This window comes from Python bivittatus, unplaced genomic scaffold (genome assembly GCF_059951505.1).
Source record: "Python bivittatus isolate LINGU-HERP-01145 unplaced genomic scaffold, Pbiv_v1 ctg000840_np1212, whole genome shotgun sequence".
Taxonomy (NCBI): Eukaryota; Metazoa; Chordata; class Lepidosauria; order Squamata; family Pythonidae; genus Python; species Python bivittatus.
The window spans coordinates 29,757,240-29,783,808 of record NW_028277113.1 but is presented as its reverse complement, the minus strand read 5'-3'; the positions used below and the strand labels follow the sequence as shown (position 1 = coordinate 29,783,808).

Sequence of the window (26,569 nt, the reverse complement as noted above, 5' to 3'; positions counted from 1 at the left end):
AAAGCAGCAGCATTTTATATCAAAATATTGAGTCAAGATATCACAAGTGTTTTTCTGTAGATAGCTAAGGAATTGCTAAGGAATATTTCATTCTCTTTGGATACGAAGAGTCCTGATAATTCTTGCTTGAACCAAAGTTCTACAATTAGTATCAGCTCAGCCCGTTACTAGAGTTAAAATTCTGCTTAAAATATAGTCAGAGATTATATGTCAAGTAGAAAAATTAAATGAACTATACAGGCTGCATGCTCACTATATATGACATTGTATGCCAATCTGAATTTTAATCTATAACTTAAAGAGGAAAAAACATGTACTGCTCTGCCCAATATGTGACGGAATTCAATGCTTCCTTTTTACCCTTGGAACTGTTGCCAGGAGAAGGCCATAGCTCCCCATTCTTCTTTAGACCTCCCCCATCTGCTCTAGGAGCCTTTCCCCATCTGTAGAGAGATTTGGTGGGTCAAAGCAGACGGTCCAACTGTTTTGGTTGATAAAGCTAGTTCCCTCAGCAAAGCAGCAGCACTGAAGTGCCCCCAGCATTGTCGAAGTCCACTGTGAGTAAGCAAGCTTCCAGAGTGATCATTTTAACACTGCTTTCAAGTTTGGGAAGTACAAACACTAGTGTAAAGTGTGTGCATGTGATTTGTAGCAGCTTGTTTGGAGAATGGTAAAATGGTGTTAGAACTAACCGGTACCCTGAGCCAATTATTCAAAAGGAAAACACAATGTGGTGTAGCAGGAGTATTTTAAATCCATTAGTGTCATTTGTACTATTAAAGAACAATTCCTCTGCAGTGAATATTATGAAAACAAACTTATGAAAGAATTGAGCAGTGGTTGGATGAATACTATTAAATACTGTTTAGCCCACTCTGTTTAATGTGTTTAGCAATAGGCCAATACTGCTTCCATTTACATCAGCTCCGAACTATTACGTTTAAATTCCTAAAGCTATTACCAAAATCAAGTTCAAATACTGGAAGAGACACATTTTCATTCTGAATACACTGGCATTAAATCAGAACCCATTCTTTAAAAAATTACTTGAAAGTACAGAAACAAGGGAAATATTTTATTCACTTTTTTCTTAGGGGACAGTCCTCACATTATTTCCTGTTGTGCCATTTGATCATGTCTGCTAATTTTACATTACATATAACCAAAAAGAGGCCTACAGTTGCAAGGAAATTAATAACCATGGAATTATGGATGAACAAGTTTCCAAAATGCTGCTTCTACAAAAATGGAATATGCTTAAGTCCAAACCTGCTTTTCCAAAATTTACTTGCAGACAAGGCTCTGCATTGTACCATCTGTTTTGTGCCCTTTTCTTTTGATGGCTTTTGCTAGTTGCCAAATCATTTAATTTTAAGCTTCAAAAGTTAGCATTCTTCTGCAGACAGATTTAGGAAAGTTGCTGTGAATCTACTAAAGGAGAAATAGGCTGATGTTTGCAAAACACAAGGATGGTAAGTTATATTTAATAAATAAGTAGCAACCTATTTTACATACAACAGCTTATAGGGGCACATCATGGACGTAATATTGGCCAAGACAATGTCCTACTTTTATCAAGCATCTCTTTGATAGGTCAGAAAAGCAGAGTTCTGTGAAGCTTGTGTCACTGTTAGAATTTACTGACAATGCTAGGATAGCAACAGGCAGTAAGAATATTTGCTGAGTACAATATATTTGTATTTGTATATAAGTTTATAAGAAGCATACAATTTTTAAACTTATCTGCACATTAAGCATCTGAAATAAGTATTCTGCAGGAGTAAAACTGTGCTTGAAAACAATTGTAAGATCTCGCTCATCAAAAGAACTATTGAGTAAATATAGCAGGGTTTTGTTTCATGGTTTCACACAGAATGACTTCACGGGACACATCTCTCCACTGTAAGCTTACGAGAGTACTCAGCAGTGCTATGATAAGAGAATATAACCTCATAGCCAATCCTCAAAATCATTATTTTGCTTTTACACAAATATTGTTTAATGGTATAGTGCTTTTATGCTATATAAAACTTTACCAATTAATAAAATACATTTTCTAAACCAACTGCTTTAAAGGTAGGCGAGGTTGATTTTGGTAATTGGCTCATAGTGGTCTCCTGGGTCCACTAACCACTTTTTTAACGCTTCTTGAACAGAGAGCTTTTAAGACTAACTAGTGTCAGATATTTTGTTTTAATTTAACAGAAATGAAAGAAGCAAATCAGATTTTAAAAAATAATAATCATACAGTTCCAAAGTAATTGAATTATAAACTGGACAAAGTGTTTGAGTTACATTAATGTGAAGTACTTTGAAACCATTCCTTCAACTCACAACAGAGGTAGTGATATAAACCATGGATCTTAACATGGATGCAACAGTCATTTCTAAGGTTCTTCTCACCCTGATGCTTCCATTCCTTATACCGTCACCTGCCCATGACCTTTTCTTTCAACACAAGAGAAATACCTGGAATGCCAATGTTCAAAGCTATGGTCACTCAAACAATACAAAACATGGAAATGCCTCTTGATCTTGTCCACCCCCCCGCCAAAAAAATCCAAGGCACACACCTGAGATGAATCCATAGCATTCAATAGCACAATAATGTTGTGTTTAGCCTCTAATAGAAATATTGGAGGATTTTCTATGAAAATGGTGTGTTTCATTTTTTTCACTAAGCAGAGTTACAGAGATGTAAATATTTATTCCATGAACAAAGATAGATCTATCGCTTTCCTTTTTAAATATTTATCAGTGACATGAAATGTAATACTTATTTTAGCCTAATTTCGTAAAATAAATATGCAATTATATTTAGTACCATTTCACTGAGCCTCACACATCATTTTAAGTCAAGTTTTTTATAACAGGAATATGGAACATAATATAGTTTTCTAATTACCTGATCTTCCTAGAGATAGTAAGTTTAATTAATATACAAATATTGACACAATTTCGAATATTCAAGACACTGTTTACATGACCCAGCCATTTTAATACTTTGTTTTACAGCAGGTGAATAATGCCAGGTAAGAATGTCAGCTCCATCAGATGTGCAGACAGTATTTGTCTCTCCATAAATCCAGTCAAGCCACTGATGGGACAACCACAGAATATTCTTCAGGAACTCAATTGTGGAGAAAGCTGTTGCATTTACCATATCCTACATTGAAAAACGTTGGATAATTTTTATTAAGGCGAGTGCAAGTCTTAAATGTTATATTTTTAGCTTTCAAATTTCTAGTCAGCCTACAACAAAGTAGAAATGAATAGTAGCAAGAACATATATTTCAGATATTCTAAAGGGTTAAAAATGTCACCTCTCATGCCAACTTTCCTATTCTTTCTTCTTTATAAATGAAACTTTCTCTTTGGTTTCTTGTATCTTTTCAGTTATCCTCTCTTTTGTTTCTTCCATTTTCTCAGTTAATTTTTCTTTTGTTTCTTCCATTTTCTCAGTTAATTTTTCTTTTGTTTCTTCCATTTTGCCACTAATCATGTCTCTTGTTTCCTCCATTTTTCCTGAGAGTCGCTCTTTTGTTTCTTCCATTCGGTCCTGAATATATTCCTTCACAGGTGGTGGTGTGGACATATACCCATGCTTGCGAAGATACTTCACGGTGATGGACGTTCCTCCTAACGTCACTGTGTATCGGGCTGGAGTTGCAATCTTGCCAATAAAAATAAAAGGGTGTGTGTATAGGTATATGAAAACATTAAGGACTTAAATGACTTTAAAAATGAAGAAAAGGCATTCTACTGACCAAGTGATAGCATTCTCAGGCTTGGCTTTAGCTGCAGCTCTTTAGATAATGACTGCGCTCATGAAGTTAAAGTACTAACACAACCCTAGCAAGGAAGCTGTCCATACTATCCGGGGCATTTCTTCAAGAGACAGCTATAGGTCTATGCCACTTTGATAAGTCACTCAGTCCCTACAAGAACAAGCTGCTCCCTACTGCAGTGTCTATGCCTCCCAAAATCTGCTCTGAAGTGTGGAGTGCATCAACTGCAGAATATTGTAAGGGAACAGGTCACTTCTGAAGAAGGAAGGGAAAACAGGATGCAGTCTCATGGGCTGCCTGAATTACTTTACTGCTCTTAAAGTTTTGATAGCTGAGTTGTGCAGTTTCATTGGAATATAGATAAAAATAAAATGTAGCCACTGAAAGATAATTAATTTTCTGTGGAGATGCAATGAAAACTTTGTCTAGAAGTGATTCCTGAAGACTGGATGAAAACTTTCAAAATATTCAAAGAAGGAAGAAAACATTATCCCTGTATGAATTAAATGTGATCTTTATGCAGTTTTGATTGTCCTTTCCAATTTTGTACCCTGTGTGCTCCTTCATTCTTTCCTCCTACCCAAATAATTATTTCAGTTTTGAGTTCTACATAATGACATATCATGAGGAATTAAGTGGAGGACATAAACAAACTCCTTGGTTGATGGTTTGGCATTTTATATTCATTTAAACATTCTCTCTACCTCTTGTTTAAGAATAGCTTTACTTTATTTAACAGTGTCTTATTGGAAAATATTTAGCAAATATTTCAGCAGTGGATGAAAGAGATTCAGCTCAAAGACAGTCAAGTGTGTCTCTCATTAGGCAGAGAAAGAGAGATCCGAGAAAAATAAAAAAGCACTTAATACATGTGTGTGCATGTATATATTCAAAATCTTAAATTCTACTGAGACAGGAAAGTGGTTCTTTGTCATGCAGTAAAGCAAAACTTTTGCCTTTAAAGTACTGGGATAGTACTTTAAAAAAATTAAAGTGATGCTTTTTAGTAAGAAAAAATGATTTTTCAAGGCTGTCTTCAAGGCTGAAAATCAAGCAATTCATGCCTTAGACACACCATTTTAAAATAGTTATTACCAGAAAAGATATTTAAGCCTAAAATTTAGAATTTAACAGGATTTTAAGTCTGGGCATTTTTGTACTATTTTAAATAGATAACTTAAATTATTGATAATTCCACAGAGCCAGCAACTGATAGTGACAGTTTAAGCCATAGTGTCATAAGCAAACAGGCACATTAGCAAATTAAATAGTATTGCTTTGCAATGAATTTTGCCCTTTTTTATTTATATAAAAAGGTCAGGATTCATTGCAAAGCAATACTATTTACATTCTATTATTCTTCCACTGTGTGGCACTAATGGGAGTGCCATAGTAGTAATGGAAACACTGATATGGAAAAGCAAGTTCTGTCATGCCCAAAGGCTAATACAGGGTATTGCAAACGAGGTTCCTGGAGCAACACATCAAGGCATAAAATCTTACACAGCCTGTTAAGGTCTCTGAATGTTAAAAAAAAGAGAAATATTTTACTAAGTCTGTGACAACTAGAGTTTGCAAAAATTGCAGAATCATATTTTATTAAACAAGATGATATATAATAAAAGTTGTGAAATATAGAAAATTTAAGTGAAATATTTTCCCTGATAATAAATGTTTTACAGATAATGATACAAAGTGTAAACTCAGTGGGTCTGCTATAGAAGTGGACTTGGGCAAAGTGATTATCTAAGGTTCTACCGTCCCTGTATTGACAATTGCATCCCAAATCTCTAGTGGATCACAATGGATTCAGGGAGGAAGAATGCTATCTAATGAGCAGAATGCCATTAAATACAATCCAGTGCCTTCTTCATTTCTAAATAGATGTCTCTCCTCATTATGCACCTTCTTCCTTTTTACTCCTCCAGCAGTCTCTTTACTTTCTTATAAACTGCTTTTTAACTATGTTTGCATCCAACTAAATATTTTCACTGTTAGAAACTTCGAATTATATAAATGAGTCTTTAACATGGTTTCTCTTCTTTTACCACCATACAGAGTAGAATTTATCTTATTAATTATAGCATTAGAGCCCTTGTGACAGAATCTATTTTTCAATAATTATACACACACACAATTGCATATTTTGAATGCAGAATCCCAGAGTCTCATTTCTAATTCTGCAGGCATAGCCTGAGGTTGGTTAATTCAGCTTTCTTTAACCTGCCTCTGTCCACAAATTCTAGCAGACTGCCATGCATTAGAAGGGCCCTTGAGTTAGGGAAGCCTGAATTAATTAACCGTAAATTCTTGGAGCTCTCTGAGCTTGGTTTTTTGCTTGCAGACATTTTGTTACCTGACTAGGTGATAACATCAGTGCTAGTGAGTGTGGGGTTTGTTCCCTTTTTTTTATATAGTAGCTTGCCCTGCCAGTGTTGGTGGGGCTGTGGTTTTCTCCTTAGTAATTCCTTGATTAGGGTATTGCTTTTTGCTTGTTTGTCTGATGTTAATCCCTGCTTATCTGGGCGTTGGCTGGGGGAGAGGATGTGTTCTGGTCTTTTTGTTTCCTTCTTAGCTTTATTGTCTCTTTTGAATGGTGCGTAAATGTGGTTTATCTCTATGTATCTACTGATGGCTGATTGTCTGAATGCCAAGCTTCCAGGAATTCCCTAGTGTTTTTAGATTTAGCTTGTTCTAGGATGCTCAGAGTTTCCCAGTTGAAACTATGGCTGAATCTGCCCTTGAGTTATGAGATTAAGGAGTTTTTGTCATGTCTTCTAACTGCTAGTTGGTGTTCAGAGATGTGCACAAACCCCACACTCACTAGCACTGATGATATTACCTAGTCAGGTAATGAAACGTCTGCAAGACAACCAAGCTCAGAGACCACTAAGGACTCCATAGGTCAACCTGAGCTATAGATATTTTCTTCTATCGTAAATGTAAACTGAAATGTTTCTGTGGGTAGAGTTAAGAAACCTATGCATCTACTTACCTTATACAATGCATAGGCAGTTAATGCATTTCCACTTTGAGACTGCTTTAGAATGTTTATAATGCTTTCAGGCAACCCTATGAATTCAAGAAATGGAACGACATTTATTCCCCTGTGAAATAAAGACATATTAAGATAAATTACATCATTCATATTTCTGTAAACTTTTTTTGTGCAGCTATCAAAATGATTTTTATATTTGATAACAAACCACTTGTTTTTTCCTGGACTGATACAGAGTAGTGATTCAAGTGTCAACAGGTCATAAGGAGGAAAACATGAAAGTGCATAACTTGCAGAACATTTCCAGTTTTGAAATATTATTTCAATATCCTAAAATATGCTCCATGACCACTAGAAGTCTGGGAGGGTACTGTACGCGATCTATGGTACAGGTACCAAAGTAAATTTCTATATATATATTTGTGTGTATATATATGTATAAACATACTTAAATGGCAAAAATCTCACCAGATTGTCAATTTGGTATTTCAGGTGGGAAAACCAACAGCTTGGAAGATGTAGTGCTTTTGTATGGCTATGCTTATTTTTATTTAATTGGGGAGTCCTAAGGACATCACATGGAAGGGATCAAGCATGACATAGTACCTGCAGGTGCCAGGTTGATGATCTTTGGCTTATATAGTGGCCTTCAGAAGCATTTGATGATGCAGTGGTTTGCATTAAAAAGTTAGGAATCATTGCTCTAAACTTCTTGGAGCTATTTTACTATTGCCTTTTCTCTACTGTGATAACTCAAGGCCAAGATGAATGAAAGTGTTAGGCCGCAAGGGCAGACTATATGATTTGCATTAAAAGGATGTTGGAAGCCGTGAAAGTTAATGCTGAAATAGATAATACCAGGTTAAAAAAATCAAAATTCTTTCTTGCATATAGCAACTTCATTTCTAAACAAATCACACAATTAGTTAACATGTCTTAAGAGAAAATGTATTCAAGTTTTTCTGAAAAATATGGATTAAAGATTATCCTGAACATGTAGCCCCCATTCAGTTGTTCTGTTTCACTATTTGACAATATCAAAGACTGAACTGACTGAAAAAATAATTTGAATGCAAATACGAATGTATGGAACAATGTAAATCTTGTCTGATACACATGTATTCAGACCATATTAATTTATTTTAATTATTTATTTATTATTTTTAAAGCTAAAGAAAACAGCTATATGTGACTTTCTCTAAAAGCCAATTTTGTATGTAATACTATCTATAGTTTTTTTGGCATCTTTTCCAAATATATGAATTAAAATTGGGTATCAAATTTTGAGCCTAGTCCATTTGAGCCAATGGACATTAGCTGAATTCACAGAATACTTTCACCTGTGCCTCGGCAGAGTTAATATTGTTGGAAACTTTACTGGGTCTAACTCACAATATGAAAAATTCAAACAATGAAACAATTCTTGAAGTAAGGTCACAATTCCTACATGTAGAAATTTAACTGTTGTTCTCTTTGGAAAGGGGTGGTCATTAGGATAAGCAGCTACTATGGCACTTACTAGCAATGCCCAAGCCAAGATTTCTCAGCTTTAAGTAAGTTATAATGTTTGGATTATCATAGAAGAGGTGGAACAATTGGTGACTAGAAGCATGAGTCTCTGACATCAGAAGGTATTATAACTGTTTTAGTTATTCTAACCAGATGGCATCAAGTGCCCTTTCTAAAAGCAATAGGTTTAAATGTCATTCTAAATTTATTCCTTCTCAGAGTAATAAAGATCCAAACTGTTTAAAATTTTGTTTTAGTGGTATCCAGATAAATATTTATCTCCAGTTATTTCAGAAAGAATAAATAGCTGGTTTTTCTTAGATACTATTGGCATTAAGCACATTTAGTTACTGGCATTTTGAACTAGAAATTAATCAGATAATTTTGCCCAGTAAAATATACTTCTTTATCATACAGCTTGATATAGATTTAAACAAATCTAACGATCTAAATTGGGAAGTAAGAATACTGATGCTTGGGATCATTGTTCATAGTCTTAAATAAGATATTAAGTTTTAAATATAAAAAGAAGATTCAATATATTTAGGATCCTTCTTGTAGAACTTATATGGCAGGGGTTCCAATTTTATAAGACTGATATTTTAAACATTTACTAGTAACTCTCAGACTATGCATGCAAGCATGCAGCCAAAAATACTGAGCAAAGATCCTCTACATTAAGTTCACAGGGCATGGGGATATTTTCTTATGGTATTAGTCCGTACTACTTATTCTAGCTTCATCATTAACGTTTTTACATATTATACAATACAAGAAACTGCTCACCTTTTGAAATAAAGCTAGGATTGAAACAGAAAATAAAACATTAGAACTGCTATAAACAAATATTCTCCATTAAACAAGTACACCTTTCTATTTTATGAATAGACTCCCTCATATTGATACTGTTTTTTCATAAAATGACATCTCATCAACTGTCTTTTTACTTTTACTTTTAATACAAACACCTTATTTTTAAAACCTCATGTTTGTTTTATTGTGCAAAGTAAATACATACTTAATGCTGACTTTTTTTGGAAAAAATGCTGAATTTTTTTTGGAAAAATAATAAAGATAGTAGCGATTTAAAAATTGCTGTTTCTTCCTAACTGGTAGACCCAGGAACTAAATTTGGAGGGTATTTTTAACCCAACAGAAATGTGTTATTACAGAATTTGTCGGCCTGCTGGCACATGGAAATAAATGAGGGATGGCATCTAACACAGATTTTATTCACTACCCACAAATTCTACTTTCTACTAATCAGTAAAGTAGAACAGGAGTGAGGAAAGGGGACCTCTAACAGAAACATCAAATTTAATAAATTTAGGTAAGAAGATCACAGTGCAATTCTATAGATTTGTATTAAAATTCCCATTGAATTCAAGGGGCTATTGGTATAAAGTTACAACTTAAGTTAACCTATCAAAATCAACTTTATTTTACAGTATGAACAGACGCTTTATGTTTATTTGAGCTTCCTAGTCAGATAAGCTACAATTTCCTTAACATTTCATTACTTCTCTTGCATATCGATATGCACGGTTCCTTTTCTCATACAAAATCAAGTCTTTTCATAGCAATTGTTCAAGCAGGATCCCAGATTTCTGTTAATGTTTTAAGATTTTTCTAATTTTAATTATGATAGGCTCCAGTCTCTTTAATTATGCTATTCTCGGAGATAGCTAAGGCTTTCAAAAAGCAAAACAGTGTTTGTTAATTCTCAGCATTATGGCAACCTTTAATAACTATCCTGTGCTAAACTTGTTCAATCTATCCTTCCATTGAATGCTTGATCACTCAAGATAACATACACTCTTGTTTTGAAATGAAGCCCAGGATAGTGCTGCCTCTTCCCCACCTTTTCCTTCCTTCTGGTCCATCCTTCCCAAATCTATATACTCCTGACTGATTAGACTGATGCTCTCATGATTACCACTAATACAATAACACAAATGTACATATTTATTCAACTTTGCATTGCTTCTGAAACAGAACATCATTGCTTTTCCCAGGCTTTTAGGATTTAGGATTATAGAAAGTAGTATTTGTAATGGAAGGTTAATTTTTTAAGAAAAAAGTACACAACATGAACTACAACACAGAAATGATCATCTGTGTTCCAGCTAATATTTCTACACTTACTTTAAAGCTGCATAGTAAAAAGTTCCAAACCATATGCTGGAAGTGAAAAGATGCACTGGAATCAGAACTTTGCCATACTGTTTAAAAGTTTTCTTGAATCTCTGCACAAGACTAATTGATTTATCTTGTAAAGGGTCAAGCTCTACAGAACTGGGCTCTATAGGTGTTCCCTTGGCAAAACTACCAGCTGATGTGGTAAGATCTTCTCTGTTCAGTTCTTTATTGTGAGGGTCTTCAGGTTGGGAAGATGTCTTGCCCACGAAGCCCCCTTCCTTGGAAACACAAAGAGGAGCAGACATGTGTAGATTTTGGCTTTGGCAGCTGAGGACCAAGGAGATCGTTTTCTGTCTCATAGGATGTAAGAATGTTTTTTCTTTTATGCATGTAAAGATATAGGAGCGATAGGATAGCAGACAGGTCCTATATGCCAGCTGAAACGTTTTTTGCATTTTGGTCGACGGTAGCAGCATTGTGCTGATACTGTTGTATATTGCTCCTAAGAAATATTAACAGTTGAATTGTTAAATTAAGCAAAGAATTATCCCTGGTATCATAATTACAAAATAAAAGCAAGAAAAATTGAGTCACTGCTTTAATCAAATTGTAAATTATTATAATCAAATGTTGAGGTATATAATTTGCTAATCTGACTTATACAAAATCCACATGCAGTGCTTAGAAGTTTAAATGGTGAACAGTCCCTTTTTCCAAGAATTCAGTCTTCCTGATCTGGCTTGCTCATCTATCATTTATGTACAAATAACGTAGTAATACTACTCATTCTCCATATTTCATATAGTTCATAATACGAATACATAGATAAAATAGCATCAGAATCCACCCGCATTTAGTACTGAGAATTAAATCCAGCACATATATTGAAACACTTTTTATATTAAAACCTTTCACAGTTATTTCAGCTATAATGTCCTTGCACTTTATAAGGAATCGAAGAAGCCCAGGTATATGTAAAAGACCAAAAATGTTAATTATGTTCCACTGACTAATGCTTATGTTACACTTTAGTATAATTTGCAAATGTTTACAATACACTAGACACACCAACCTGAAGTTATAGCCTGCCCTCTAATGTATCATTTTAGCACTACAACTAGTGTTGTGAACTTACTTTGACCAGTATAACAACCTTTTCTCATATAACGATTTTATAATGGCCAAGTTACAGTGTAATTGTGGTTTTACTTTCTTTTTCCTAAACAACAATTGTATAACATTCTCTGAGCGATGTTAACCCCACCTCTAATTAAATATCTTAGTCACTCTGATCAGTTTTATTTAAAATCGTTACTTTCAGATTAAAATGATTCAATTTTCTTAAGTGTGACCAAATTTTGTCATGTAATACATAAGATGTGCAGCAGTTTGACTTATCTGTTTACCTAATATCAGTTTTAGGCATGCCATGTGTTTTATGTACTGGCCCATAATGGTTCAGCTTCTTCATCTAAAATTCTCTCTGTTTACATAACATGCATATGAAAGAGGGGTAGCCTCTTAATTTACATAATTGTATTCCAAAGTCAATATGTAGGTTATGTAAAGAATAATGCCAGCAATAATAATTTATCAAATATACCGAAGTAAAAATTGAACTCTTAGTTTGAACTTGAATTCAGATCAAAGTTATCTCTCAAAACTGGATTTAATTTGTTTTATAGACTTGAGCATTAAACATACCATGACTGAAAGTTCTATGGAAAGTCAAGTTATACATGTTCAAACCGTACAGAAAATGGTAATTAAAATCTTGTATTACTACTTAAATAATGCAGTCACTTCTTTGAACAAGTATCTTTCCTGCTTTTAGAAGAACATTCCAAAGTCCCAATATAGTACAGTCAGGCTTTCCATTGACTATCAGTAAAAAGTACCATAAGCAGGAGAAATTGCACAATGCTATCAATACTACATAGTACTTATTACAAGGATTAGAAAGATATTACAAAGGAAATTTACAATACAACTTATTAGCACCAGATAAAAGTCAAGTGATTTTTCTGTAATAAATTAACAGCACAAGCCATATCATCATCAGTTTGGTGGCATACAAAAAAGCCATCTGAATTTCAGAAATACTGAACTACTTCAATTCATTTTTATTAGCCATACTCAATTCCAGTAGGTTCAAATCACTTAGTTTTAAATTTAGTACTTTCAGCCCCTCACTTCAAACAAGTGATAACATTTATGGCTTATTTCCACTACATGCTAATCTTGTTGCCAATACAGAAAAATCCTGCCTTCAATTACATACCCATAATAATTCTGTCTTTAAAAAGGACAGCCAACAGAACTACAGAACCTAAGTAAAGCTTGTTGATCAACAGCATCACCCACAAGTTTGGAGCAGAAATACAATAACTTGAATACTTGAAAATCTTAAGTGCTCAAGTAAGTCACATTTAATTGTGAGAGGATCACTGGAAAGCACACACATACTCACTTGAAAGAGAATGATATACTATGCTGCCTTTATGTCCAAATATGTCATTGTCATCACATGATGACATGGATATAATATCAAAGGCTTATCTAATTTGACAATAGTTGTACAAAGAAAGCTACAGTGTTAATTTTAAGGAGAAACAATTCCTCACCAGTTTATAGCACTCTTGGAACCAAAAAATTGCCACTAGGGCAAAACATTGCAAATGTATTATACTGTTGGAGGAGAATCATAATCAAATCATTGTCTTCAGGTATGTCACGAAAGGTCACAGAGAATAGATCAGAACATTCCTTCAACAAAAAGGCTCTTCAGCTTCCAGTAAGAGCAAAACCTACAAAAAAAAGTAGACATTTTCAAAACTATGATAACAATGTCCACAAGTACATTATACAATAAATTATCTACTTTAGCTTCCATTGTAGACTAGGTCAGACTTGTTGTCAACTACAGTGGTACCTCTACTTACAAACGTCCCTACTTACGAAATTTTCGAGATACGACCAGCTCCGGCCCCAAAAATTTACCTCTACTTACGAACTCGCCTCGACTTACGAACCGGATCCGTGGCCATTTTCCCTGCTGCCACGCGGTCGCGGCTTCCTGTGGGCGAGATCGCGGTAGCAAGGAGACATTCGGTGAAGCTTGTGGTGTGTTTTGTGGCGTTTTGGAAGGTTTGGGAAGATGTTTGGTGTGCTTGTTAGCATGGCTCCAAAGAAAATGCAGAGCAGGCTTGGCAAGAATAAGGCTTTGAAGAAAAAAGTGACGATCGAACTGAAGAAGGACATTATAGAAAAGCACGATCGTGGTATTCGTGTGACTGATCTGGCCTCGGAGTACAAGATGGCGAAGTCGAGCATCTCGACTATTTTGAAGAATAAAGATGCCATCAGAGGAGCTGATGTGGCAAAAGGAGTGACAATCTTAATGAGGAAGAGGACACAAGTGGTGGAAGAGGTGGAAAAGCTGTTGTTGGTGTGGCTGAATGAGAAACAGCTGGCAGGTGACAGCGTGAGTGAAGCTATCATCTGTGAAAAAGCCAGGAAGCTGCACAGTGATTTACTGTGGGAAAACCCCTCTACCAGTGCAGCAAGTGAGGAATTTAAAGCCAGCAGAGGCTGGTTTGAGAAATTCCAAAAGAGAAGTGGCATCCACAGTGTGGCAAGACATGGTGAGGCTTCCAGTTCTGACAAGGCTGCTGCAGAAGCCTACAAGAAAGACTTTGAGGACTTCGTGAAGGCGGAAGGATACGTCGCTCAGCAAGTGTTCAACTGTGATGAGACAGGGCTCTTCTGGAAGAAGATGCCAAACAGAACCTACATCACATGGGAGGAAAAGGCACTGCCAGGGCACAAGCCCATGAAGGACAAATTGACCCTTTTGCTGTGTGCGAATGCCAGCGGCGACCTGAAGATTAAGCCGCTGCTCGTGTACCATTCCCAGACCCCTCGTGCGTTCAGGGACCACAATGTGAACAAGGCCAGACTGCCTGTCATGAGGAGGGCCAATGCGAGACCGTGGGTCCATGGAATGGCTGCACGAGGTGTTCACACCCTGCGTTAAAAAATACCTGTCTGACAACCAGCTGCCTGAAAGGTGCCTTCTCCTGATGGACAATGCCCCGGCACACCCTCCAGCCTTGGTGGATGACACAGACGCCGAGTACGACTTCATAAAGGTCAAGTTCCTCCCCCCCAACACGACACCTCTTCTGCAGCCCATGGACCAGCAAGTGATCTGCAACTTTAAGAAGTTGTACACAAAGGTGCTCTTCACCAGGTGTTTCAATGTCACCGAAGAAACATCCTTGACTCTCAAAGAGTTTTGGAAAAAACATTTCAATGTCCTCCACTGCATCAGCCTAATTGACAAAGCCTGGGAAGATGTCACCTGCCGGACCTTAAACTCAGCCTGGAGGAAACTGTGGCCAGAATGTGTTGCTGAACCTGAGTTTGAAGGGTGTGATGCAGAGGTAGTGGAGGAGATTGTGTCCATGGGCAAGAGCATGGGTCTGGTTGTGGATGATGCGGACATAGAGGAGCTTGTTGAGGATCATAAGGAGGAGCTGACCACAAAAGAACTTGCTGAGCTCCAGAGTGAGAAACAGAAAGCGCTTGGCGAGGAGCATTCCACTGAGGAAGAGGAGGAGGGGGAGGAGGTGAGCAGTGATGTGATAAAATCCATCATGCAGAAATGGAATGAGTGCCAGGATTTCATTGAGAAGCACCACCCCAACAGAACCGTGACAACCAGAGCGTTGAACATGATGAACGACAACGTGTTCTCTCATTTCTGGAGGGTTATCCAGCGCAGGAAAAAACAACTGACTTTAGACAGGTTTTTCCCCAGAACTGAGCCTGCAGCTAAGAGGCAAAGAAGAGAGGAAACCCCTGAAGGAGATCTCCCTGATGTCCTTTTGGAGGGGGACTCTCCCTCCAAACAATAACTGCCTCCCCACCCCATTCTCCCTCTTCATACTGTGCTTTTTTTCATGTTTTTGTGGTTTAAAAATAAAATGCATATGTTTCAAAACTGTTTAACCGTATGTATTTACATTGAACCTTATGGGGGAAATGTGCCTCGACTTGCGACCAAATTTGGAGGGTGGGTTAGCCGTATTTACATTGAACCTTATGGGGATATTTGCCTCGTGGTGTGACCAAATTCGGAGGGCGGAATGGATTAACCGTATTTACATTGAACCTTATGGGAAAATTTACCTCGACTTGCAACCAACTCGACTTGCGATCAGAGTCACGGAACGGATTAAGTTCGTAAGTAGAGGTACCACTGTACTTGGCATTACACAGCATTAATTCTGAAGTACAAGACAGAGACAGTATTGTGATTATAAGCTATGATAAAATGCACTCTTGAAGGTGTCTGAAATCTAAATTGTAAAGGAAATTTTCACAGTCTTAATAGCAAGTTTTCCATTTCTTGGAAACCATAAGGACTCAATGTAATGTATCTTTTTTAGCACTACAACTCTCTCTATTGTTGCTTTCAGTTAAGTGCAAGCAGAAGTTCCTCACAATTGCAGATTCTATCTTCGCAAGGACACTTTCTAAACTAACTCTGCTATAGAGGATGGAGCTACCATAAGCAATATATCTCCCATCCCCTCTGAGCACTCACGTGTTCTGAGAAACATGAATAGAAGGATCATATACTATATGGAGCATTGGGAAACCAAAGACACTGGAGATTCTGGTACTGAACTAATCAACTTGCATTATCCACAAGGTTTCTTGGACAAATAACTACCATATTGAAATATGAAAAGTTTCCATTTACACAACGGAATTGTATTGAGACTTCGTAACCTGCTGAGATTGATTCTGAACTGAATCCAATTACACTGCACACAGAACAAATATGGAAGCAGATGATGAATTAAACGGTCGAGAAGAAATGGGCCCTTTGCCATATTTACCTGGAAGGAAGACAACCCTGAATTTAAGCTAAAGGATCCCCATTGCCATGCTTCCAAAGCACCCCAAATTAAAATTTGAGTGAAAAACTAAGCTGCCTTTCAAGTATTTGTGTTTCTTAGAGAAGGCAGGGTACTTAACTGCCTCCATCTATGGTTTTTGGCTTCTCATTCAGTTTGAACACAGATATGTTTTTAAGTGGTCATTTCAGTCCAGATAGATGGCTTAAGTAGTGATGACAGGCCTCAAAACCTCTCTGAGACCTTTTAAATTGTGTTTGGCAGAAAATCCTTACTATTTAATTGACCACAGTAATTGAAAAGAATATACCAATCATAATACAGCTTTGAGAGCCAGTGTGGTGTAGCAGTTAAGGTATCAGACTAGAAATCGGGAGTTCTAGTCCTACCTTAGGCTCAAAGCCAGCTGCGTGACCCTGGGCCAGTTACACTCTCTCAGCCTAGGAAGGAGGCAACTGCAAGCCACTTCAGAAAATCTTGCTAAGAAAACTGCAAAGACTAGTCCAGGCAGTTGCCAGGTGTCAACAATGATTCAAAGGCACAAATAACACACATTTACACACATATATAGACACACACACACGTATATATACACACACATATATATACAGCTTTATTGGTCTCACATTACAGGTAATCCTCACTTAATTACAGTAATTGGTAGTGGAATTTCCACTGCTAAGCAATGTGGTTGTAAAGTGCAACATCACGTGACTGTGCCACTTAGTGATGGAAATACTGGCACTCTCAGTTGCCATTGTTAAGTGAATTCCCGAAGGTCATTAAGCAAGGATATCACATGGTCGCCATTTGCAACCTTCTGCCGGCTTCCCCATTACCTTTGCTTGTGATCACAGGACGCTGCAAAGATGTAATTGTGAATTGGGCACCAAAGGCCCAGATCGTGATCATGTGACTGTGGGAGTGCTGTGATTGATGTAAGTATGAGGACTGGTTGTAACTACCACTTGTTCAGTGTCACTGTAAGTTTGAACAGTTGCCGAACAATGGGTCCTTAAACAAGAACCACTTGTACTTATTAGACTGTAACAGAATTCAAAATGGGTGTTTCATGAATTTCAGTTGCTCAAGTGAAGTATCCTTTTTTGTAGCATTAAAGTAGCCATGTCTTCCAGAAGGGCTCGGGTTTGGAGGCTTTTATATGCATGTATGCCCAAACAGTTGGGAGAAGCCTTTGAAGCAGCTGTGCTGACTCTTCTAGAGGATGCAGCTGCTTTAATTTTTGAGAAGAGAAACTTCATTTATGCCTATGCACTTTGCAAAGTGCCTTTTCTGAATCTCTGCACAGTTCTATTATTTATATATGGATATGAGCTGCTACCTACTATAATACAGTAATCAAAACAACTAAGGTAGAATTCAGGCAAGATGGAGATGATATCAACAGATTCTGTGATTGGAAAAATTGTTCTATAACCTCCTCAAGTGTTTAAATCAGAAGTAGGACGATTCTATTAAATCTGAAAGTCAAGACGTACTCAACAGCTATACTAGATAAGAACCAGTGCTTTCCCTATCTCATTATAAGGTAACAATTAACGTTCATAATTTTCTGCATCTTCAGGCTAAACCATTAGATATTTTATACAATGTAAGTGTATCACATTGCATTCAAGGTCAGTACTGACTTCTCTAATACCTTTTAATTTCACTTCATGGTTTGATCTTACACTCTAAATGTCTATAAACATGGAACAGGAGAGAAGTCCTCTCCTGAGAAGTCAGTTTTCATGATGTAACCATGTTACTCATTAGCCAGATCTAAAACAACTATCAACCTGTAAAGCTTTTTAATCTTCTAACTCAAAACAGGAAATAATAAAAAATCTTAAGACTGCAAACTTTTGTCAAATGAGAAATTGTCTCTGAAACTCATTCAAAGATGAGTTGATGCAGCCAAAGATGATAAATAAGGATTCCATACATGAATTGTTCTAAACATACAATAGTTGATAATGGATGCCTATGTCAGATCTGAACACATAAGTTACTGAAGTTCTGTTTTGGACAGGGGCTGGAGTGAGGCTGGTTAGTTTCAGATATGATCTGATGCATGGCTGTCAAGACAAAACCATTTTAAGTGTTCCATGCTGTTTTACCCACTGTGATTGAAGCTGTTGTCTCATGCAACTGCAATGTTATATTTTGAAGCTGCCTATCTGAACCAGTATAAGAGGAGGGAATGGTCATGTTTCTACTACTATTGGTTTAGGCAAGATGGGGATTGATCTGGATGGAGTTTTGGAGCAAAGCAACTAGCATTTAAGCAGGTCATGGCACATAAAGGGGGCCACTTTGGATTTGACTGCAGTTGGAGAAACTGGAAAGCAATCTTCCAGAGGAAGAAGTCACTGCAAGGGACCACTGAACTTAGTGCTGTGCTACAATGATGGAGATGGGTGATTCATCATGAAGAATGGCTCAAGCGTAGACATTGCCTTAGGGGCATCCAGCCCTACTTGTCCGCCTCTGAGACAATCTTCATAGTTCCCATCCCACTTAGTTTAAATTCTTAGTTTAAATTTTGATTCAGTGTAGTGGGCTAGGTGTGATTTTAGTAAGATAGAAAGAAAAAGAGGAATTTCCCCATCCTCTCAATTCCTTGCTTTTCAAACAGCTCTGTTTGAATTTAAAATAACACCCCCAGTCCCCCCCGCAAAATCTTCCTCCTGCTTATTTGGTAAATTAATTCCAATTAGGGTGAACCTGACTTAACATGGGAATAACCTCATGTTTGAGCTTACACCATGGTTATAAGAGAGGCACCTTTCTTACTGCACTGGTGAGCTGCTAGCCAGTGGTCCTGTTTAGGATAGTCAACTTCCTTTGGGGACGAATGCCCACCCACCTAACTGCTATGTCTAGTTTACACAGTATTTTGCTAAAGTTGCTGTATTCACCAAATTCCTGACTTTCCATGGGTGAAATTGGATGGTGTGACTGGGGAAACATTGTGCTAGGTCATCTGGGACCTTTTTTGGTTCATGGATTCCAAGGAATTGGATTAGGTGCTATCTAATCAGTTCTCAACCATTTACAGCTCATATTCCTGCCCCTCTTAGCTCTTTTATGGGGTGAGGAGCATATGTAACAAGCTGGCTCCAACACAGCAGTGCATCCTGTCCTTAGGAGATGTCCTCTGGACCCAGTTGTCCTTTTTTTTTCAAGTAAGTTTATTAGATTTTTAAAATAAAGAGATAAAAACTAACAAGAACTAATAAAGATAGAAAGTAGAAAAGAGAAAAAGGTAAAGAATGAAAGAATGAAAAAGAAAACAAGGTCAAAAATGCAGAAAGAAAAAGTACAAAAAAAGACTTCTGACTTTCTTTTACAACAGATATAAGTATAAATTTGTTTTAAGGTCTTACTCTAAGTTTACAACATAACTTTCATTTTTTCTATTTCTACTATTATTTCTAATCGTCAAATCCATGTATCATGATTTCATTTTTTGCCTCATGTAAAAAGTACAAAAGGAGTTTCCAATCAGCATTAAAGTTAGTCAATGTCTTTTCTCTAATCAGAGCTGTCAATTTCACCATCTCAGCTAGCTCCATCAATTTCACCATCCATTCTTCCACTGTAGCTAATGTCAAATCTTTCCACTGTTGTGCATATAAAAGTCTTGCTGTTATTATATATATAAAAACAAAGTTCCATGGGTTTTTTCCAACTGTTTATCTATCAGTCCCAAAATAAATGTCTCTGGTTTCAACTGTATCTTTAAAATGTTCTGAATATATGTATTTGAGTCCAAAATTTTTTAGCTTTTTTACATGTCCACCAAACATGATAAAAAGGCTCCTCTTGATGTTCACATTTCCAACATACATTCAAAGTACCTTTATACATTTTAGACAATTTTTCTGGTGACAAATACCAATGGTACATCATTTTATAAAAATTCTCTTTAAGATTATAACACAATGTAAATTTCAATCCTTTCCTTCACATATTCTCCAACTATATATTATACCCAAAGTTTTTAGCCCATTTTATCATACATCCTTTCACTTGTTCATCTTCTATTTCAAATTTCAATAACATGTTCATCATTTGTACATAATTCTATTTCAAATTCAGTCTTACCATATTAAAAACCAAAAATCCTTTTATCTATTTTAAATCTTTCTAGTAATTGTACTGGACCTTGCTGTCCTTGATAATTATCATTCTATCCTACACTTTGTGTGTGAGTGTGCCTTCAAGTCATTCTTGACTCCTGACAACCACTAGGATTAATCCCTGCACTCTTCTTGGCAAGACTTGCAGAAGTGGTTTGCCACTGCCTTCTTCCTTAGGGTTGAGAGAGAGAGACTGGCCCAAGGTTACCCAGCTGGCTTTGTGCCTAAGGTTGGACTAGAACACATGGTTTCTAGCCTGGTGCCTTAACCGCTATACCAAACTGACTCTCAAAGCTGTTAAATCTCAACTGTGGGTTCATGGTCAGAGACTAGTAGGCCCAACATGCGAAGGGAACTTGTCAGGTTAACTTTGTTGGCACCAGCTGCATTATTCATAAACTGCATCTGATTGTGAGGGATTATCCTGGCCAGGAGGGAATCAGGTTGAGCTTCAGCTACCTGAATAACTGATTCCTCAGGATGTCTCCACTTGCTGGAACCCCACATACTTGTTGTTCAAAACAACTTGCTTGAACAACATGTGTTGAAGTACAACATGGATTAGAATTCAGCCCTCTCTAACTCCCAGGGCTGGATGCGCCTAACCAAGGCAGCTTCTGCACTTGAGCCATTCTTCTTCATGATGAATCTGTTAAGTGCAAAGACAGGCTCTGAGTCAGGTTCTGCCCTTGGGTTCCAAAGGTATCAGTCTTAGTAGCCTGACTTACACTGGAATTGTGCAGTGGCTGATATCCTTGGAATCTGAACAAGAATTCATGTTTGCCAGCCTGTGGGAACCAAGGGTGACTGTCGGCACTGACAGTCTACCTCAGTAGAGGCAGCTCTTGGTTGTGGAAATGGCACAGATAGGGAAGATTAAGTCACAGCTAGGAGGGGAGGGAGGGAGTTGGGGGACCCAGCATGTGTTTTTCCTGTAGCAGCAGCAGTAGAAAGGGTCCCAGTTCTGGTATGGGATTCTCCGTGGCAAGCCCAAACACAGCAACCTTAAACTTTGGCAACATGTTTGGTGCATTGCCAGGGGGAACAGAAGGGTTATCAATAGACTTTTCCTTATGAGCAAGCCAAAAGGTGAGGGATAGGCCTCATTCATCTTCAGGTAAACAATATCAAGGTGTACCTGGCAACAGTTGTCTGGTAGTTTATCTGTTGCCCACCAACCAATGTGTATATGGATTGCTTACTTTGATTTGGGACTTTAAAGTTGACTTTGGTGTCATCATTCATTCATCTTCTTGCACTATGCACACCTCATTCGCCCATGTGTTCCCCTCTTTTTAATGGGATTTCAAAATGCACTTAAACATGCCAAAAGATTCTGCACTGTTCACCTGTTAAGTTTAGGTGCCTGTGTACTTTGTGTGTGGTCTTAGTTCTTGCAGATATTTGGATTCAGGATGCCAGTGTAATGAGTATCTCATCTTCAGAGACACCCTAAAAGCTCAATAATCAACAGGATAAAAAGCAGGTAGAAGGTGCATTTTTACCTAAGCTCATCAACATTATCTTTTTTTCCCCACAAGTTGTGTGTTGATGGTTTGCTTTAATTTGTGGAGTCATTGGGGTTCTCTGTGCTTGGTTGTTTTCTTGCAAACATTTCTTTACCCAGCTAGGTAACATCTTCAGTGCCAGAATGGAGTGGGGTTTGCTCTGTTATATACAGTAGCTTGCCCTGCCAGTGTTGGTGGGGGTATGGGTTTTTTCTTGGTAGCTCCTTGATTAGGGTATTGTTTACTGCTTGATGGTTTGTCTGGTGTTAATTTTGGTGTTAAACTCTGGTTATCTGGGTGATGATTGCTGGCAAGGTTGCCAGCAATCATCACCCAGATAACCAGAGATTAACACTAAGATGTTACCTAGCCAGGTAAAGAAAAGTTTGCAAGAAAATAACCAAGCTTAGAGAACTCCAAGGACTCCACGGTTCAATTCTGAGCTAAATATATTCCCTTCTATTGGTGCTTTAATTTGGTCAGCTCTATTGGAGTTTTTGATTTTGGTGTTGTAGGAAATCATTGAATTATCTAAGTTATACCCTTTTGCTTGTGGCAATATCAAAGTGCATTTAAAAGCAGATTGGCCTGCTGAAATTAAGTATGTGTATATGTGCGCTCTGTCTATGGTAATCTGTACTGTGATGAAGTCTATAGTGTATTTTGCTGCAAAGACATGTTTGAATTTGCTGGTTTCATTTGTTTGCCTCACTTTTTTTTTTAGTACTTCAAGTGTAAAACTTTTCCCTGAGTGTGTATATATGACTCATGACTATTCTTTTGTTCTGTGTTGTACTGACCATGCATATGTAATTTATGTTTAGGAATGATGGTAGCTAAATATGGAGGGATTTTTATATCCCAGGGCAGATCTTTTTCTTGGGTAGTAGCCTTTGCTCATGCTATCAGATAGAAACTGTATTTTTTGGCAGCCAGCCAGAGAAAAAGGGATAACTTTAGAGATAAACCTTTAAATAAAGGGGTGGAGGGGGACAGCAGGTCACATTTCTGTGAATGCCTGCAATATTAGGTTCAGGCATAGACAGCTCTTTTTTTATGCAAGTTAGTCTTGACTCCTGGAGACCGTCTGGACACTCCTGCAGTTTTCTTGGCAAGATTTCAGAAGTGGTTTGCCATTGCTGCTTTCCTAGGGCTGAGACAGAATGACTGGCTCAGGGTTACCCAGGTGGCTTCATGACTAAGGTGGGACTAGAATTCATGGTCTCCGGATTTCTAGCCTAATGCCTTAACCACTACATCAAACTGGGTCATATATATTTAGATGAGGTTTATTTTAAATCATTTTTAAAGTAACTTCTCAACTGACTGATTGGATACAATTTAATATATAATGCCAGGATGTTCTCCTGCCCTGGAAAGAGGCAATTGCTTAAAAGGATTGTGTCTTGTGTGAGAGATCAAAAACACGTAACCAGTCTGTCTATGGAGTCCTTGATGCTCTCTGAACTTGGTTGTTTGCTTGCAGACTTTTCATTAACCAACTAGGTAACATCATCAGTGCTAGTGAGTGTGGGGATTCACTAAGGACAAAACTCCAAATCAAACTGCTCAAGCTAAACCCCAGAAGCAAAGAGGTACCTGAACCCAAATGGGTAGTCCAGCAGCCCATTATCTACCACAGAACACAATATACTCCAGAAAGGCTCCAATTATAACATAGACGATGCTAATCAGTTAGAATTCTTTGCAACCTTAGAAGTAGCATTTAAAACCACAGGACTTGCCACAGAGACCCAAGAAAGCATAAGGCAGATAATCATACCACAGACTAGAAGAACACAGAATCAGAACCAACCCAAAGCAGAGGTCAGAGCAGCCCTCAAAAACCTAAAAGAAGGACCACACCATCACCATCCTCCCAGCAGACAAAGGCCGAACCATGGTTATCATGGACACAACACAATAAATAGAAAAAGCTAAAGAATTACTGGAGGACAAGGAAACCTACGTCCCAGTAAACACCAATCCAATACAGAAATTAGACAACCTGATCAACAGAACACTTAATGACCTAACCAAGAAAGGAAAGATCACAAAAGAGGAACAGTGGTGGATGAAAAGCAGTGGACCCATCCTCCCATGCTTCTATGGACACCCAAAAATATACAAGCCTGACATTTTGTCCAATTGTATTGTTACCAGGCACCCCAACATGCAACATAGCCAAAGAACTTACAAAAAAGTTTGGACATCTCACAGAGGGGAGCGAATATTCTATCAACTCCCCAATACAATGCCTCCAGAAAATCAAAGGTCTAAAAACAGAAGAAGAAATTATGGTTTCATTCGATGTCACAGCACTCTTTACATCCATAGATTCAGAACTAGCAAAATAATCCAAGGCAGCAGTATTACGCAACAGACTTGACCAGGCACATACACTAAGATCAAAATGCCCAGAATCATAGACCCCATCAACCTCTGCCTCACTACCTAGTTTGATGGATAAATATACCGACAAATCAAAGGAACACCCATGGGATCACCACTCTCCAAACTCATAGCAGTGGCTGTAATGCAGTGTCTAGAAACTACAGCCCTCCTACACATATAACCAAAAGTATGGATCTAGTATGTATGGATCTAGTAGACAACACCTCATCATAATAAAAAAGGAACAACTAGAGAAGACACATGAACAATCAACATCTTCAAAGGAATAAAATTCACAAGGGAAGAAGAAAACAACAACACACTACCCTTCCTGGACATCCTCATCAGCAGAGGAAACGATGGGAAATTAGAAATGCAAGTCTACTGAAAAACAACCCACACTAACCAAGTGCTCCATTACCAAAGTAACAACCCAACCTCCCAGAAGAGGAGCTGTGTAAGAACATTATTGATATGAGTATAAAAGCACTACAGCAACCCAGAAAAAGGAAACAGACCACCTTTTGGAGGCAGTCCCTTACCTTACTGAGATTTGGGGCTGGGAGGGACCAAGCCTGGAATGGATGGGATGAGTACTCACTTAATGATCTGCAATTCTCAGTTAATGATGGCAACTGGGACTACTGGGTTTGCTAAGCGATGTGGTTACGTGATGTCTCGCTTTACAACTGCACTGCTTAGTGACAGAAATTCCGGCCCCAATTGTGATCATAAGTCAAGGACTTCCTGTATATAAACAGAGAGCAAACCCCACCCTCACTAGCACTGATGTTACCTCATCAGTAATGAAACATCTGCAAGCAAACAACCAAGCTCAGAGAGCACCAGGAACATCACAGTTTAACCCTCAGCTGTTACATATATTTTCCTCTGTTGGAAGTCAGTCTACCTCTCTTTACATTTTGTTTAGCTAGAGTATCTGTATATTCATGGCAAATGGTTGCTGTAAATTCAAGACTAGGGCTAATTCTGGCCTGTAAAATTTTAACAACTACTAGAAGGCAGTCCTGTTTATTTGCTACCTTCTAACAGTCATCCAGATTTTTGCAGCCCAAGAGGCTTCTCCTAAACCTCATTGTCTCTCATGCCTAAAACTGTTCTGGGGTTTTATGCGGCTGATGCCCAGACAGGCAAATTAATATAGATTTTATTTCACCTGGATTGCTTTTTCTCTTTCATGCATACCCCTGAAATATGACTTTTTCTTTCCTAAATACTCCAACAAATATTGTTATTGTAACCACTTTGAAACAAACAAACAGTCATTCTTCGGGAAAAAAAGCTACAATAAGCTAATGAATATATCAAACCTGAAAAAAAGTTTTGTTGAATTTCGCACTTCACTTGATTTGCTGGGAAAGTGGGAATTTCCACAACTTACGTGCAACAAACATTTCCAAAGAGATACAGCAGAAACCCTTTAGTACTCTCACACTACATAGGCTACCACACAGAGAGAAAAACATCAGCCCAAGCTATGCCAAACCTTTAGGAAGGCGTTTCTAAACCCACGCTGGGGAAAGCCTACTGGCTCCGTATCTCTCACGTACTCCAAGTAAATAATGGAGCTCTTGTCATTCAGGAACCTCCCCCCCCCCCCCCCGTTTCCAACTTTAGGCACTGAAATACTACCTGGCGCTGCGGTCACCGCCGAGGGCGTTTAAGGCGGCCTTTTCTGACCTTAAGCATTGCAGGTGCGTGGGGGCTGCAAGTCCCAACACGCGCACATGCCGGCTGGGTGCTATGGGGGTCGGAATCTCAGCATCCTTGATGGGCTTCAGATGGGGAAGGCTGACGTAATGGTACATCAAGGCTGGGGGCAGCATTCGCGGAGTTAAGAAATTCCCTCCCCACAGCTCTCCCGACAGGGGCTTTCTGAAAAGCAGCCCAGGACACAGAAGGCGCCCCCTCCCCCACGTGCTGGCTCCGGGAGCAGAAAAGATGAACATCGCCTCCTTTCTACGCACTGCTCGCTACCTTTTGAAGAAATCGCCCTCCTCGCAGGTACAGGACAGCCACGGGACGCGCTAGGCCCACCTCTCTCCCGGCTGCCACTGACTCAGGGGGACCACGTGCCCTCGGACGTCCCGACCCCTCCGCGCACGTTCTCCGCGAGAGTCTTCTAGGACCTTTTCCGCTT

At 38.1% G+C, this 26,569-nt stretch overlaps 1 protein-coding gene across 3 annotated transcripts; it reads right to left on the bottom strand.

The window, feature by feature from the left end:
• Nucleotides 1-2,174: 2,174 nt before the first annotated feature.
• MIMS1 (mitochondrial inner membrane scaffold 1) lies at nucleotides 2,175-26,566 on the bottom strand. 3 transcript variants are annotated; one of them, XM_088130834.1, is made up of 5 exons: nucleotides 26,467-26,566; nucleotides 13,059-13,241; nucleotides 10,441-10,936; nucleotides 6,784-6,895; nucleotides 2,175-3,673 (listed from the first exon to the last, which is right to left on the bottom strand). In XM_088130834.1, the coding sequence occupies exons 3-5, from the start codon at nucleotides 10,908-10,910 to the stop codon at nucleotides 3,341-3,343; spliced, it is 915 nt and encodes a 304-aa protein (XP_087986960.1). In that variant the 5' UTR covers nucleotides 10,911-10,936; nucleotides 13,059-13,241; nucleotides 26,467-26,566; the 3' UTR covers nucleotides 2,175-3,340. The 3 variants fall into 3 exon arrangements, with proteins under 3 accessions (XP_087986960.1, XP_007422872.2, XP_007422874.2); XM_007422810.4 differs by having other exon boundaries at nucleotides 26,407-26,556; XM_007422812.4 differs by lacking the exon at nucleotides 13,059-13,241 and having other exon boundaries at nucleotides 26,407-26,534.
• Between the last annotated feature and the right edge of the window lie 3 nt (nucleotides 26,567-26,569).